At 50.4% G+C, this 16,011-nt stretch overlaps 1 protein-coding gene across 1 annotated transcript; it reads right to left on the bottom strand.

The window, feature by feature from the left end:
• Positions 1-4,177: 4,177 nt before the first annotated feature.
• LOC142483525 (epithelial sodium channel subunit alpha-like) lies at positions 4,178-15,506 on the bottom strand. Its single transcript, XM_075583527.1, has 10 exons — positions 15,010-15,506; positions 14,533-14,669; positions 13,632-13,795; positions 13,036-13,140; positions 11,773-11,887; positions 11,609-11,681; positions 7,008-7,065; positions 6,250-6,308; positions 5,323-5,398; positions 4,178-4,782 (listed from the first exon to the last, which is right to left on the bottom strand). The coding sequence occupies exons 1-10, from the start codon at positions 15,504-15,506 to the stop codon at positions 4,465-4,467; spliced, it is 1,602 nt and encodes a 533-aa protein (XP_075439642.1). The 3' UTR covers positions 4,178-4,464.
• Positions 15,507-16,011: the final 505 nt, after the last annotated feature.

The following is a 16,011-nucleotide window of genomic DNA, read 5'->3' as shown; positions in this document are numbered from 1 at the left end:
TATCTGCATTCCTCTCTCCCGGGGGGAGGGCACTATCTGCATTCCTCTCTCCCGGGGTGGGGGCACTATCTGCATTCCTCTCTCCCGGGGGGGAGGGCACTATCTGCATTCCTCTCTCCCGGGGGGGGGGCACTATCTGCATTCCTCTCTCCCGGGGGGGGGGCACTATCTGCATTCCTCTCTCCCGGGGGGGGCACTATCTGCATTCCTCTCTCCCGGGGGGGAGGGCACTATCTGCATTCCTCTCTCCCGGGGGTGTGGCACTATCTGCATTCCTCTCTCCCGGGGGTGGGTACTATCTGCATTCCTCTCTCCCGGGGGGGGGGGGGCACTATCTGCATTCCTCTCTCCCGGGGGGGGGGGAGGGGCACTATCTGCATTCCTCTCTCCCGGGGGGGGGAGGGGCACTATCTGCATTCCTCTCTCCCGGGGTGGGGGGGGCGCTATCTGCATTCCTCTCTCCCGGGGGGGGGCACTATCTGCATTCCTCTCTCCCGGGGGTGTGGCACTATCTGCATTCCTCTCTCCCGGGGGTGGGCACTATCTGCATTCCTCTCTCCCGGGGGGGGGGGGGCACTATCGGCATTCCGCTCTCCCGGGGGGGAGGGCACTATCTGCATTCCTCTCTCCCGGGGGGGGGGGGGAGGGGCACTATCTGCATTCCTCTCTCCCGGAGGGGGGGAGGGGCACTATCTGCATTCCTCTCTCCCGGGGGGGGGGCGCTATCTGCATTCCTCTCTCCCGGGGGGGGGGGGGCACTATCTGCATTCCTCTCTCCTGGGGGGGGGGGAGGGGCACTATCTGCATTCCTCTCTCCCGGGGGGGGGGAGGGGCACTATCTGCATTCCTCTCTCCCGGGGGGGCACTATCTGCATTCCTCTCTCCCGGGGGGGAGGGCACTATCTGCATTCCTCTCTCCCGGGGGGGGGGGGCACTATCTGCATTCCTCTCTCCCGGGGGGGGGCACTATCTGCATTCCTCTCTCCCGGGGGGGGGGGCACTATCTGCATTCCTCTCTCCCGGGGGGAGGGCACTATCTGCATTCCTCTCTCCCGGGGGGGGCACTATCTGCATTCCTCTCTCCCGGGGGGGGGGGCACTATCTGCATTCCTCTCTCCCGGGGGGGGGGGCACTATCTGCATTCCTCTCTCCCGGGGGTGGGCACTATCTGCATTCCTCTCTCCCGGGGTTGTGGCACTATCTGCATTCCTCTCTCCCGGGGGTGGGCACTATCTGCATTCCTCTCTCCCGGGGTTGTGGCACTATCTGCATTCCTCTCTCCCGGGGGGTGGGCACTATCTGCATTCCTCTCTCCCGGGGGTGGGCACTATCTGCATTCCTCTCTCCCGGGGGTGGGCACTATCTGCATTCCTCTCTCCCGGGGTGGGCACTATCTGCATTCCTCTCTCCCGGGGGGGAGGGCACTATCTGCATTCCTCTCTCCCAGGGGGGTTGGGCACTATCTGCATTCCTCTCTCCCGGGGGGGGGGGGCACTATCTGCATTCCTCTCTCCCGGGGGGGGGCACTATCTGCATTCCTCTCCTGGGGGGGGGGGGGCACTATCTGCATTCCTCTCTCCCTGAGGGGTGTGGCACTATCTGCATTCCTCTCTCCCGGGGGGGGGGGGCACTATCTGCATTCCTCTCTCCCGGGGGGGGGGCACTATCTGCATTCCTCTCTCCCTGAGGGGTGTGGCACTATCTGCATTCCTCTCTCCCGGGGGGGGGGGGCACTATCTGCATTCCTCTCTCCCGGGGGAGGGGGGGCACTATCTGCATTCCTCTCTCCTGGGGGGGTTGGGCACTATCTGCATTCCTCTCTCCCGGGGGGGGGGGGCACTATCTGCATTCCTCTCTTCCGGGGGGAGGGCACTATCTGCATTCCTCTCTCCCGGGGGGGGGGGGGGCACTATCTGCATTCCTCTCTCCCGGGGGGAGGGCACTATCTGCATTCCTCTCTCCCGGGGGGGGAGGGCACTATCTGCATTCCTCTCTCCCGGGGGGAGGGCACTATCTGCATTCCTCTCTCCCGGGGGGTGGGCACTATCTGCATTCCTCTCTCCCGGGGGTGTGGCACTATCTGCATTCCTCTCTCCCGGGGGTGGGCACTATCTGCATTCCTCTCTCCCGGGGTGGGCACTATCTGCATTCCTCTCTCCCGGGGGGGAGGGCACTATCTGCATTCCTCTCTCCCAGGGGGGTTGGGCACTATCTGCATTCCTCTCTCCCGGGGGGGGGGGGGCACTATCTGCATTCCTCTCTCCCGGGGGGGGGCACTATCTGCATTCCTCTCCTGGGGGGGGGGGGCACTATCTGCATTCCTCTCTCCCTGAGGGGTGTGGCACTATCTGCATTCCTCTCTCCCGGGGGGGGGGGCACTATCTGCATTCCTCTCTCCCGGGGGGGGGGCACTATCTGCATTCCTCTCTCCCTGAGGGGTGTGGCACTATCTGCATTCCTCTCTCCCGGGGGGGGGGGCACTATCTGCATTCCTCTCTCCCGGGGGAGGGGGGGCACTATCTGCATTCCTCTCTCCTGGGGGGGTTGGGCACTATCTGCATTCCTCTCTCCCGGGGGGGGGGGGGGCACTATCTGCATTCCTCTCTTCCGGGGGGAGGGCACTATCTGCATTCCTCTCTCCCGGGGGGGGGCACTATCTGCATTCCTCTCTCCCGGGGGGAGGGCACTATCTGCATTCCTCTCTCCCGGGGGGGGAGGGCACTATCTGCATTCCTCTCTCCCGGGGGGAGGGCACTATCTGCATTCCTCTCTCCCGGGGGGGAGGGCACTATCTGCATCCCTCTCTCCCGGGGGTGGGCACTATCTGCATTCCTCTCTCCCGGGGGGGGGGGGGGGGCACTATCTGCATTCCTCTCTCCCTGTGGGTGGGCACTATCTGCATTCCTCTCTCCCGGGGGGGGGGCACTATCTGCATTCCTCTCTCCCGGGGGGGGAGGGCACTATCTGCATTCCTCTCTCCCGGGGGGGGAGGGCACTATCTGCATTCCTCTCTCCCGGGGGGGGGGCACTATCTGCATTCCTCTCTCCCGGGGGGTGGGCACTATCTGCATTCCTCTCTCCCGGGGGTGGGCACTATCTGCATTCCTCTCTCCCGGGGGGGGGGGGCACTATCTGCATTCCTCTCTCCCGGGGGGTGGGCACTATCTGCATTCCTCTCTCCCGGGGGTGGGCACTATCTGCATTCCTCTCTCCCGGGGTTGGGCACTATCTGCATTCCTCTCTCCCGGGGGGGTTGGGCACTATCTGCATTCCTCTCTCCCGGGGGTGGGCACTATCTGCATTCCTCTCTCCCGGGGGGGGGGGGGCACTATCTGCATTCCTCTCTCCCGGGGGTGGGCACTATCTGCATTCCTCTCTCCCGGGGGTGGGCACTATCTGCATTCCTCTCTCCCGGGGTTGGGCACTATCTGCATTCCTCTCTCCCGGGGGGGTTGGGCACTATCTGCATTCCTCTGTCCCGGGGGTGGGCACTATCTGCATTCCTCTCTCCCGGGGGTGGGCACTATCTGCATTCCTCTCTCCCGGGGGTGGGCACTATCTGCATTCCTCTCTCCCGGGGGTGTGGCACTATCTGCATTCCTCTCTCCCGGGGGTGGGCACTATCTGCATTCCTCTCTCCCGGGGGGGGGCACTATCTGCATTCCTCTCTCCCGGGGGTGGGCACTATCTGCATTCCTCTCTCCCGGGGGTGGGCACTATCTGCATTCCTCTCTCCCGGGCGTGTGGCACTATCTGCATTCCTCTCTCCCGGGGGTGGGCACTATCTGCATTCCTCTCTCCCGGGCGTGTGGCACTATCTGCATTCCTCTCTCCCGGGGGTGTGGCACTATCTGCATTGTGCATTACGTTTTTTTTTTCTTTCTAATTTGGGTGTGTGATCCGTAGTTCTTTCAAACACTTGTTTTTAATAATAAAATACATAAAAGGAATAAAAAAAAGAGATATATTATATATAAACATTTATCTGGAAGGGCGGCAGTTCCAAGCTTAACTAGCAGGAAGGGAATCCTTCTAGATTTGTGGAACGTGGTCCATGCTGGGGAGTACAGGCTGGGTCTGCATTTGGTAGCTGGAGCACGATCATGTAATTTACAAGCCCGGTGTTGATATGATTATTTATTTAGCAATAAAGCTGTGGCATTCCCTTTCAACTCTGGTGTTAGGCAGTTGGAGGGTTTGTGTTAGATAGTGGAGGTGGGACCACCTGAGTCCAAAGTCATGTGAATAATGTAGAAACAGGCAGGAACTTGTGGCCTAGAAGATATTGCTTGGATAGCTGTAGCCTGCTTGAATGGGACATTGCGGTGACACGATGGATGCCCCCGTGACAGTATAGGATGCACGGATCACTGAGAAGTTCCCATGCTGAGCATGTCATGACCATAAATGCTCTGCAGTTGTCTGAATCACATGCTTTGCATGCCAAGGTGACTGGTAGTCCGTTCATATCTCATAGCACTCATATGGATTGATGATGTGGTACATGCTTTGATTGTCCTCAAAGCTGTCTCCTAGCAGACTGGAGGCATCATAAACAGGACTCCATGTCAGGCAATGGTCAGTGAGCTGCACTGGGGAGAGAGATTCAGGGTTTGGGATTGTGTATGGGTTTGTGGGGGGGTCATCCTCTCGGTTAGAGATTTGACGTATGATAAAAGTCAGCAAATTTAATATCAGCTCCAGGATCTCAGCCACTGTGCAGACAGAGACACCAATCCAGAGACCCATTAGGCCCCCGATACTAGAAAACAAGTCTACAAGCTGCAGAAGAGAACAATAAAATGGGCATGAAATCAGTGAAAGCACGGTGCTTCCACACCAAATGGACTCACTGCAGACATCTGTGCATTAGTTTCCTTGACTGTTATATGGTTAAATGAAAGAGGTAATGATAATGATCATGATGGTACACTTGGAATTGAGTGTTAACCACACATGTTTGCATTAAAGGACATACATTGCGTTGAAAGTAGTGACTGGAATGAACACATGGTCCTCGTACATGGAGATACTTCGTGCTGGGGGCAGTGAGTCAGTTCAACACACACGGGTTCTTAGTAATGGTCAGGCCTAACGCAGGTGATTATACATATACATGCTAACAGTACTATACAATCCTGCTGGCCAAGAAAGAAAAAACTCCTTCAGGATTAGGAGACATCTGATGATCTAACATCCCTGTGTTAATAATAATGGGCCACCCAAGCTCACCTCAGTGGGCTGCCCTGAGACAGAGAGTTACACACATAGTAATGGCTGAATTTATCATACTCTGCAAATGCGCAGAGGTTCTGATCTCACCTGCATGGAAGGAACTTCTTCTATCAGCTCATAATTCAGCTGCTGATAATAGACCACAACTTTTATCACATTATCTCTAGGGGAAGGACAACAGGCATAAGATATAGTAAAGGTTACTTGACATACTGTAGATACTGTACATAGAAGTTGATTGAAAAAAAGGAGCACAACGGCATATAATATTCTCATATTACACATCCTACATAATATAATAGTACCATATATAATACAAAAATATTGGTCTCTGCTAGTGGTTCCCTTGTTCTTGCCATGCTTCCATCCATTTGCCGGTGAAGAAGAACATGTGCATATTTTCATCTTATCCCTTTACTCTTCATGGCAGGCATGGCATCAAACATTTTAATATTCTTAGGAATTTAGAGAACAAATCCCCCACGCCTCATTTTCTTGCACAATCTACATATTTAAATGCCGTTATGTATTTTGTTGCTGAAATCCATATTTGCCTTTCTTTTGGACAGTCTCTATTGTGTTTAAGTCCTTCTAAAGTTCCACACAATGATACATCAAGTCAATTTTGGAATGAAATTGATGCAACTAATATAATTTTCATTGTGTCTACGTCAGTCAACGTCTTTGCTCCCATTTTTGCCCCATGTGCATTCGCTTGAGATTTGGAGAGTGTCAATAGGAGAAGATTTACATGAAGTGTATATTATTAATTAATAGCATCTATCAAATCCTATATAATTGTGTTTCACTTTTTTCAACTTTTACTAGCATTAAAAAAATCTGCGAAGTTTGAGTTAAACACAAGCAGGGAACGGTGCTTTGATACTTTGGCCTTCAGAGATGGAGTATTGCATGTGAGGTCTAAGCAATGATCTGTCTGGTGGCATCACAACCTTCTTCATTCACCCTGTGATTCCCTTCCTGCACATCATAATCCTGGCCTGACTTTTATACCTGATACTCTGCGCATCTTGATATCCTCTACTTCTGCTGAGACGCTTTGAGAAGGAGTCCTAAAAAAGGCAAAACATAAAACGTAGGCAAACTTGGGAAGACATCATCATTACAAAGAACTTCATCAATGTCAATGAAGGATTTCTTAGAGGAGACAGATTAGTTCTATGAAATAGTATTCTGTTGTGGTCCAGATCCCAGAAATTCACCAATTTTCCTTGGGAATATTGGGCAGTTTCACTCGTGTTTTGGTTCTAAAAAGAATGTTGTGTCTTGGTTTGCTGCAATTCGATTGATTTTTGTATTTGTAAACAAAAAAAAGGGGGGGGGGAAAAGTTAAAAACAAAACCCTAATTAAGCAGGAAATGTGATAACTTTTTTGCGAAATTCATCTGTTGGTCATACCATTGAAACGTTGCAACTTTTGTGCATACGTCCACAAACTTTCCATTTGCAAACCCAGTAGATTACCCAGTTGGTTAAAATAATAATAATAATAATAATGAGGATTAGCTTTCCTTGTGTTTTGGCTCATATTACGCTTGTATTCGCAAATTCGAGTGGGATATCAACACGTACGCTGAAGTTCGTGATGTTTGGCTTTCAAACCCGCAAACCTGCTAATCCATAGTTCTTTGTATCCCAACGTAAGCACTGTTTGTCTGTCTCTTATTGGGAAATTCAAGAATTTTCTCCCAGTCTATTTTCTAACTGAAATCCAAACATGACCCCTGTGTGAGTCAGAAATTAGAACTTACCAAGTACACGCTGCTTGGCCACTGTGATGCAGAGAGTGTGAGTTCGAAAATCTCCTCCCTGGCAGGAAAAATACAGTAGATGTTTGTGTAAGACATTAAGAGGCCTATTCACTAAACTTCGATAAGTGCATTAATGCTGGTTAAGTGCCCTTTTCAAGACATATTGCATGTGTAGCTATCAGGGCAGCAGACAGATTTCCCGGGACCCAGGACTAGAGTTATATCCCCCCCCCCCCCGATGTCTGTGGTCTTGCGAGCCCCTCTCCCCCATTACACACCTCACGAGCCCCCTCTATTTCCCCCCTCTTTCCATGTATTTATCTCACCTCCATCTCACTCCCTCTTCCTCTCTCACCCCCCCATCAACTACCCAACTCTCACTCAATCCCCCTGCCTCGCATGTATTTCTCTCCCCTGCGTCTCTCTTATTCCCTCTACTTCTCACTCACCCTCTCTTACACTCCCTCTATCCTCTCACTCGCCCCCACCATCCGGCAATTACCCCACTTTCAGTCAATCTCCCTCACACAATCCCTACCAAACCCCCCCAAACACAAAATCCCCCCCCCCCCCCTAAATACATACCAACCACCCCCAAATACATATGCACCCATGTATTCTTTTTGGCCACTAATTTGCCCTGCATAACATGTAAGCTCTGGTACAGTGCAGGCAGTGTTAGAATCAATCCGGGTTTACCCCTGCAGTAATCAGCTCACTTGAGTATCAAGGGAGAGGTGGGCCTAGGGTCTGTGTTCTGCCTAATCAGGGGCTCAGACCTGGGACCCTCCCCCAGGGTACTTAAGGGGCTGCACAGCTACATTTAGGGGGATTCTCTCCCATGAGAGAGGGATTGCTGGGAGTGTGGAATCAGGGCTCTGATCACATTCCATCCCATCCCTTAGGGGAGTGGGACAACTACCTCTCATCCCACCAGGGGGTGAGGGAAGAGCAGAGGATAAACTCTTGGGCCCTAGCCTGGTGGTTGAGTCCAGAGACCATCTGGAGGAGGGAACAGAGTTGAATCAATTAAAGGCTGTATTCTGTGAGTTTGAAGAATAAAGTGTTCCAGTTCTTTTATATACCCTACCTGAGAGTGCAATTAATCAGGGGTGTAGCAGAAGAGAGTTCTCCTGCAGGAATTGCCTCCAGTACTCCTGGAGCATGTTGGAGATGGAGGCGCTGCACCATTGAGAAAGAACCCACCATCGCCCCAAAAGCCTGTCCTTTCTTCCCCACTAACAATGGCGGAACCTCAGAGCTTCTGTGAATCAGCAGGTAATCAGCACAACACACCCTGTAATAGTGTGATCTCCCAGGGGGTGGGGGGAAACCTGTTACATATGTAAAAAAATGGGCCTGGGGAGAGGTAGGGGGGGGGGAGGTATGGGCCTGGTGGGGTTAAAAGGTATGGGCCTGGGGGGGAGGAGGGGGTAAGGTATGGGCCTGGGGGGAGGGGGGTAATGTATGGGGGGGGTAAGGTATGGGTCTGGGGGAGGGGGAGAGGTATGAGTCTGGGGGGAGGGGGGAAAGGTATGGGTCTGGGGGAGGGGGAAAGGTATGGGCCAGGGGGTAGGGGGAAAGAAAGTTATGGGCTTGGGGGGGGGGGGGGTAAGGTATGGGTCTGGGGGAGGGGGGAAATGTATGGGTCTGGGGGAGGGGGGAAAGGTATGGGCCAGGGGGTAAGGGGGGGAAGAAAGGTATGGGGTTGGGGGAGGGGGGGTAAGGTATGGGCCTGGGGGGGGTAAGGTATGGGTCTGGGGGGAGGGGGAGAGGTATGAGCTTGGGGGAAGGGGGGATAGGTATGGGTCTGGGGGGCTGGAAGAAAGGTATGGGCCTGGGGGGAGGGGGGAAAGAAAGGTATAGGCTTGGGGGGGGGGGGGAAGAAAGGTATGGGCTTGGGGGTGGGGGGGAAGAAAGGTATGGGCATGGGGGGGGGAGGGAAAGAAAGGTATGGTCCTGATAGTAGGGGGGGGAGTATGGGCCTGGGGGGGAGGGAGGAAGAAAGGTATGGGCCTGGGGGAGGGGGTAAAGAAAGGTATGGGCCTGGGGGGAGCGGGAAGGTATGGGCCTGGGGGGGAGAAAGGTATAGGCCTGGGGGGAATGTATGGGCCTGGGTGGAAGAAAGGTATGGTCCTGGGGGGGGAGTAAGGTATGGACCTGGGGGGAGAGGCAAAAGAAAGGTATGGGCTTGGGGGGAGGGTGGGAGAAAGGTATGGGCCTTGGGGTGTGGGGGGGAAAGGTCTAGGCCTGGGGGGAGAGGTATGTGTTGGGGGGGAGGTATGGGCATGGGGGGGAAAGTATGGGCTTGGGGGGGGGGAGAAAGGTATGGGCCAGGGGGGAGTGGGGAAGGTAAGGGCCTGGGGGGGGGGGGGGGGAAACGCAGAAGAGTGCAAGGTGTATAGGACTAGGAGCCAGGGGGAGATTACCTTGACGACTGGAGAAGAATGGAAGGAACAGAAAGGGATCTTCAGACAGCCACAGAGGGGCCTTCACAAGGCACGTTGGGGGCCTTGGAGGAGCTGCTGATAGCCCACAGAGGGGCCTTCATTGGTGGGGGGGGGGGGGGCTTGGTGGGGCTGCTGATGGCCCACGGAGGGATATGGGCCTGGGGGGAGGGGGGAAGAAAGATATTGCCCTGGGGGAGAAGGTGGGAAGTATGGGCCTGGAGGAGATGGGGGGGGGGGAGAAAGGTATGACTTGGGGGGAGAAAGGTATGGGCCTGGGGGGCAGGAGGGTAAAGGTCTGGGCCTGGGGGGGCTTGGGGTGGGGGAAGGTATGGTCCTGGGGGGGAACGGTATGGGCTTGGGGGAGGGGCGAGAAAGATATGGGCCTGGGGGGGAAAGATATGGACTTGGTGGGGAGGGGGGGGGGAGTATGGGCCTGGGGGGAGGGGGGAGAAAGGTATGGGCCTGGGGGGGCATGGGGTGGGGGAAGGTATGGTCCTGGGGGGGATGAAAGGTATGGGCCTGGGGGGGGGGGTGAAAGGTATGGGCCTGGGGGGAAGGTATATGCCTGGGGGGAAAGTTCTGGGCTTGAGGGGGGAGGGGAGAGAAAGGTATGGGCCAGGGGGGAGGGGTGAAGGAGGGGGGCCCTTCAGACAGACAGCGGGGGGCCTTGGAGGGGCTGCTAATGGCAGGAAGGTTTGGGACAGAGATACAGACACACACACACACAGTTCCTGTATAAGCAGCTGCACAATGAGGAAGATTCAAACACGTTTTTTCCCGCCTGTGCAGTTGCTTATATCATCCAGGCCCCGCCCATGAGGAAGGCCCTGATTGTCTCTCCTTTGTAGGCTACACTTAAGTCTAAGATTATACTACTTGTGTGCGCGCAATGGACCGCATAGACTTGTGCACACCTGCAGCCCCAGCGATGTGTGAACTGAGCTGCAAGCGATTGGTGAGGCGATGGGGAGGAGTGGCGGACACGTCACAAAGCTAGTTCGCCCTACTTGGCTGAACCACTCACGTGACGCCGACGTCACCCGACCACGCTTGAAAAGACAATTTTATTGTCTTTTCAAAAACGTGGACGCGCCATTGTGTTCCGTCGTGAGCGCAATCGTGCTGACTATAATCTCAGCCTAATATAGCGTGTCAGCGTTTATTTTCTGACGTGGACTGACAGGTATCCCGAGCCCCCTGACTCACTGGGCCCAGGACGGCAGTCCCAGCTGTCCCCCTTTGTCGGCGGCCCTGGTAGCTATTCACAAAGCTTCGATAACGGCAATATCGCACTAAAACGGCTTTTTAACGAGCTTTAACACTCTGGCTATAAGAAGTAGCGCGGTAACTGAAAAAATGGCCAAACTCGCTTTTTTTGCCAGAAACTGCTATTTACTAAGCTCCGAGATGCATATTGCTCCATAAAAACTCGCATTAATTTCACGCAATCTAACGGGTGGCGAGATCGGAATCGTGATTTGTATCTAACAGATTTTATTGTATTTTTACTGCATAAGATTGAATCCGGGGGTCTATGGAGCTGACCCTCATTTTTCAGCTCTGGAGACCCCCAGAATTCAATCCTGGGTAAAAAATATATAATTAGAGACAGTTTCATTACCTTAGAGCTAACCGTTAAAGTAATTAAAGGGTTAAATGGCTGGAACTGCTTTGTTGTTGGTAGACGGGGTGGGTGAAGGTGGTAGTTGCCCTAGGGTGGGTGTTTAGGTCTCCCAGGAGGGTTGCAATAGAAGTTAACTCCTTCATTACCTTAGTGGTTACAACCGCTAAGGTAATGAAGGGGTTAACCCCTCGCGCTACCCTCCTGCAAGGGATTGCCACAGTGCATGATGTTCATGTCAAGGTATGTTTGTGTTAGTCATTGACAGGTGATTATATATATATATATATATATATATATATATATATATATATGTATATACTGTATAGTATATGTATATATAACAAATACAAATATTACTTGTGAGCACATTCACACATACAGTAGATAGATAGATAGATAGATAGATAGATAGATAGATAGATAGATAGATAGATAGATAGATAGATATGTGTGATATGCACGGGACATATTGAGTAAGTATGAGTGTTTGCATGTGGCGTGTGTGCCTGAGTAGCACTGATACTCACTCGCACTGCAGTGGGCAATGACATTTTAGTTGATCGTGGGACAGTTTGTATTCATACATCTCCACACAGTGATCTACAGACACAAAATATAATCACAGACTGTTGCATTATGAATTATATGGGCCAAAGATGAAGAAAAGTAGGTCCTGAGGATTTACACTTACTCACGGGTGGCTCGCTAATGTTACACAGAGGCACATCAGACCCCAGAGGAAACTCCCACATTCTGCAACCACAGTTTTTGATCATCTTTGTCTGAGCACAACTCTTCATACAAGCCTAGAATAAAATGCTAATTTGAGCTGAAGGGGCTGAGAAGCATATACACTAACATACATGCACTAGATATCAGTAGACATTGGTATTAAAATGTATACTTCAAACATACATATAGGGGTAACAGGGTTCATTGTTTCCTTTTAGTGAGATATGTTATGATATGTCTGCAGCAACACTAACCTTGAATCCTATGGTAACTGTATAATATTCAGCATTAGAACAGGCTATATTTTGTAGCAATAATACTAGTTTGTTCTTGTATAGTGCTGCTAGTTTTACGTAGAGCTTTACAGAGACATTATGCAGACACAGTCCCTGCTCCGTGGAGCTTACAATCTATGTTTTTGGTGCCTGAGGCACAGGGAGATAAAGTGACTTGGCCAAGGTCACAAGGAGCCGACACCGGGAATTGAACCAATTGCCAGCCACTCCTTCTCCCAATGATCATAGGGAACATTGAAAACTGCTACATGAGTATATAGATATGCAGACCAAAGTATACAGATTTAGACACACTAGGGCACTGGTGCGCAAACTTGGGGGGGGGGGGGCAGGATTTTCTGGGGGGGACGTGGTGCTTACAGAGGTCCTGAGCTCTTCCCCACAACATTTAAATTAAATGGCTGGGGAGTGCGCAAGGCCTGTGTAACTCGCTCTTACCTGCTCTCAGCCAGCTCTTCGACGACGCGTTGGCGTCAAATTGCTACGCGCCACCATGGCAACATGGCGTCACATGATGCCGCTGATGCCAGTGAGCTGGTAAGGAGGGGAGTGGGGGAGGGGGTGGTGGAGGCGCAAGCAGACAGAGGGGAGAGCAGACAGGGGGGCGCAAACAGAAAAGTTTGCATACCCCTGCACTAGGGTATGGCATAAGAATGCATATACAAGCGTACAGTTAAACTCATGTTAACACAGGTGGAATCAAATCACAGAGATCACAAATTGCAGATACATTTTGAATGGAGCTGAACAAGGTAGGGTGGTATCACAGCACAGTGAATAGGGAGTGGGCAAAGCATTCTATAGTGAGTAATCTACAGTATGTACACAATACACATTCACATGTATGTATTTGCATACAGAAACACATAAAGACGTATCAGCACATTCAGATGCACAAACAAACACAGTAAATTCTTTCCGTGCACCTCTCGGCTGTAGTTTGTCCCATATACATCTGCATAATAATTCTTGATGTTCTCGCCATTGCTACACTTGCTGCTATATGGCTCTTCTAATCGTTTGACATGAACCTGCCAAAAGGAGATACTTTCATGGAAATTGATCCAGACAACTTGGAGGGCCTGTCACCAAGAAATACATGGGAATAGTTGGAATTCTAGGCTTAGGGGGTCAGCTTACAGCACGTTTAATTTGTGAAACATGGAATTTTACCTTTGCTCATTTAGAGAATATGCATTGTTAATGACCTACGCTTCTTAAATCTGTTTTAGAATATGGAGCTAAACTATTTGTTACTGTAGATGTGAAATATTTTTTGTTCCCCATGCATTGAATTCATTATTTTGTTTTAAAGGCATTCAAGAGTTGTAATATAATTAAGTGGTTAAATTGGTGCCACGGCCACTGCTAGGGTGCTTAGTGTTTACAATGAGTTATTATAATACCTGGGAGCCTTTTAAAACTATTTCCCCCATGAGTTCAGCTTGTAAAGCTTCAGGGTAATGAGGATAGGGGTTATCTTCCATTGCAATGCTGGACAGAGCCTCTACTCCCTTGGTACCTTCACCACACCAATGTCAGACTCCTGTCCAGGTGGCACATTGACTCCCTCATCCTCAGGGAAAGGCATTTTTCCTTGTCCGTGCAGGACCACTCTCAGACCAGCTGCTGTGCTCACACTCCTAATATACTCATTTTGCTCTATAAAAAGCTCAATAGTCAGACCTGTTGGGAAAAGAAGGAAGACAAGAGTTTTGGAGAGCGGAAGGTACGGGGAAGGTTGCAGAACATGTAGGAAGATAGCGATAATGCTCCATGCAAGATTGCAGGGGGGAGAGAAATGAGAAATGTAAGTTAGTGTTTCTCAACACATTGGGGATAATAAGTACATAATCACTGCATATCAAAACTAAATGTGTTCTTGTGTGCTGATTAGTTAGTTTATTTGATGTTCTTTGTTGAGTATGAATGATGCTCCACAAGGAAGTGGTTTAGAAACAGTGATTATTTATTGGGAAAATATAACGAAATGTAATTAGGGACATATTTGATTAGAAAGCTTAAGTATGTTTGATCATATATTACATGAACATAAGATTCAACAGAGCACACAAATATGTGGTACAACAAATATTGATACATGATGCGAGAGATGGGGACATAATACATTAGGAATAGATAAAGAGAAAAATCAATTATACAATTCATGGGTGAACACAGATTAACACCATAGATAATTAGATAGATGCAATGATTTGCTTAATCTATGTAAGGGATGCATTGATAAGTATAATGATAGTTAACCAGACTTAAGAGATTGGTACAGTATACAAGTAATGCAGTAGTCGGTACAAGGGATGGATTGGTACATATAGGTGTGTTGATGAAGGTGCCAAAGGAATGGATTAACTGATCAATTGATGAGTTTGTTTAAGAATAATGACATTGGAATTGCAAATCACCATAACTGAAGCCAGCCTTGGTGGCATTCAGAACCTCTGCTTGTCTGTTGTTTGGCCTGTCTTGAAGACCAGTGTGATTTGGTCCATTGAAGGTGAAACAGTTCCCAAGCTTTGAGTTCAAGAAAGGGGTAAAGAAGCTGAAATACAAGAGACGTGTTAACCTGCTTGTTATTGTGAGTGAAATAATTAACAGAAATAAAGTCTGGCTCAGATTGTATCTCAAAGTTTAGATGTCTATTTAACCAGTAATCCAAGTCACTGTTAGAATGTAACCTCTAAAATGACCTCACTTCCCATATGAACCTTAGTATTGCAAATACATTAACTCTTTCAGTGCTGGGAAGACTAATGCATTGCCGAGCAGTGATAGACTCGACCGTATGTTTGGACTTCAATGTACTACCTGCACTGTTTCACACACCCTCTAATTCAATGCCCAGATGTGGGTCGGGGAATAGTAGAATCTGATGCACTCACCTTTCATCACAGACCTGATCATGGAATTTACAGGAGATCAGCATGTCCCGCAGCTGGTGTCCCAGCTCCATCTGCTGCCACACAGTTAGCTGGGACACGGCGAAAGCAAAGTGCCTTTCCCTTGCTTGATTTATAAGACCCTTCTCCGCTTCACCATCTGACAGTAAGGACAGGTAGTCAGTCAGGTAGTGATACTTGGAGGAATTGAGCTGAGACATGCGGGCACGGTTGAGGTTGCAAAAGGTGATGGCTGGGAAAGGGAGTCTAGCACTGTTCACTAGTGTTACCTTCTCCTGCGTGGGGTGATGTAGATAGGTAGACGCCAGCTGACTGCACTGCCAAAGCATGCAGCTTAGAACCAGCAGCACAAATGCCGCCCAGCAACAGCTCCGCCATTGACCCCTGGAACGTATAATGTTGGGCACGCCATGGGCACTGGTGTGACGCAGAGTGCGGGTGCAGATAGCACGCAGAGAAGTCTTCTGCTGGTAGGCCATGAGTGCTAACACTATGCTTGAAACTCTTAACCTTTGTTCTGCTCCTATACACCGCAGGATAATTTCTTCTCCAATGATGAGCAGATGCTTATTAATTACAGTTCACTCTCTCCCTTCTGTTTAAAGCAGTTTTAGAGCACAGTTACCACATTGGAGCCTTCCCGGTCAATTAAGTGACTTAAGGTAATGCAAAGGTTTTTATAGGCCAAGCACCAAATGAAGGCAATGTATCTCCATGTGATGGAAAGAACATCCCAGGAGAGGCTATGCTCTGGTTAATTAGGAGAAGTGCAAGGGATTGGCTTTAAATGAGCTGTTGCATTTCCTGAACAGAGGTCTTAAATATTTTTTTCTATCACTTTGGTTGCTCAGAGATAACACATATTTGGTTAACCCTTTCTGTGCGGGATACCTCTGCAACAGGAAACCAGAGAGTGAAATACAGGGTGAAGGACCTACATTGAAACAGTTTTATGGGTAATGATACGTGAAGTGGAAGTTTAAT

The sequence above is a fragment of the Ascaphus truei genome, unplaced genomic scaffold, assembly GCF_040206685.1.
Source record: "Ascaphus truei isolate aAscTru1 unplaced genomic scaffold, aAscTru1.hap1 HAP1_SCAFFOLD_3335, whole genome shotgun sequence".
NCBI lineage: Eukaryota > Metazoa > Chordata > Amphibia > Anura > Ascaphidae > Ascaphus > Ascaphus truei.
This window is presented reverse-complemented; position numbering and strand designations above follow the sequence as displayed.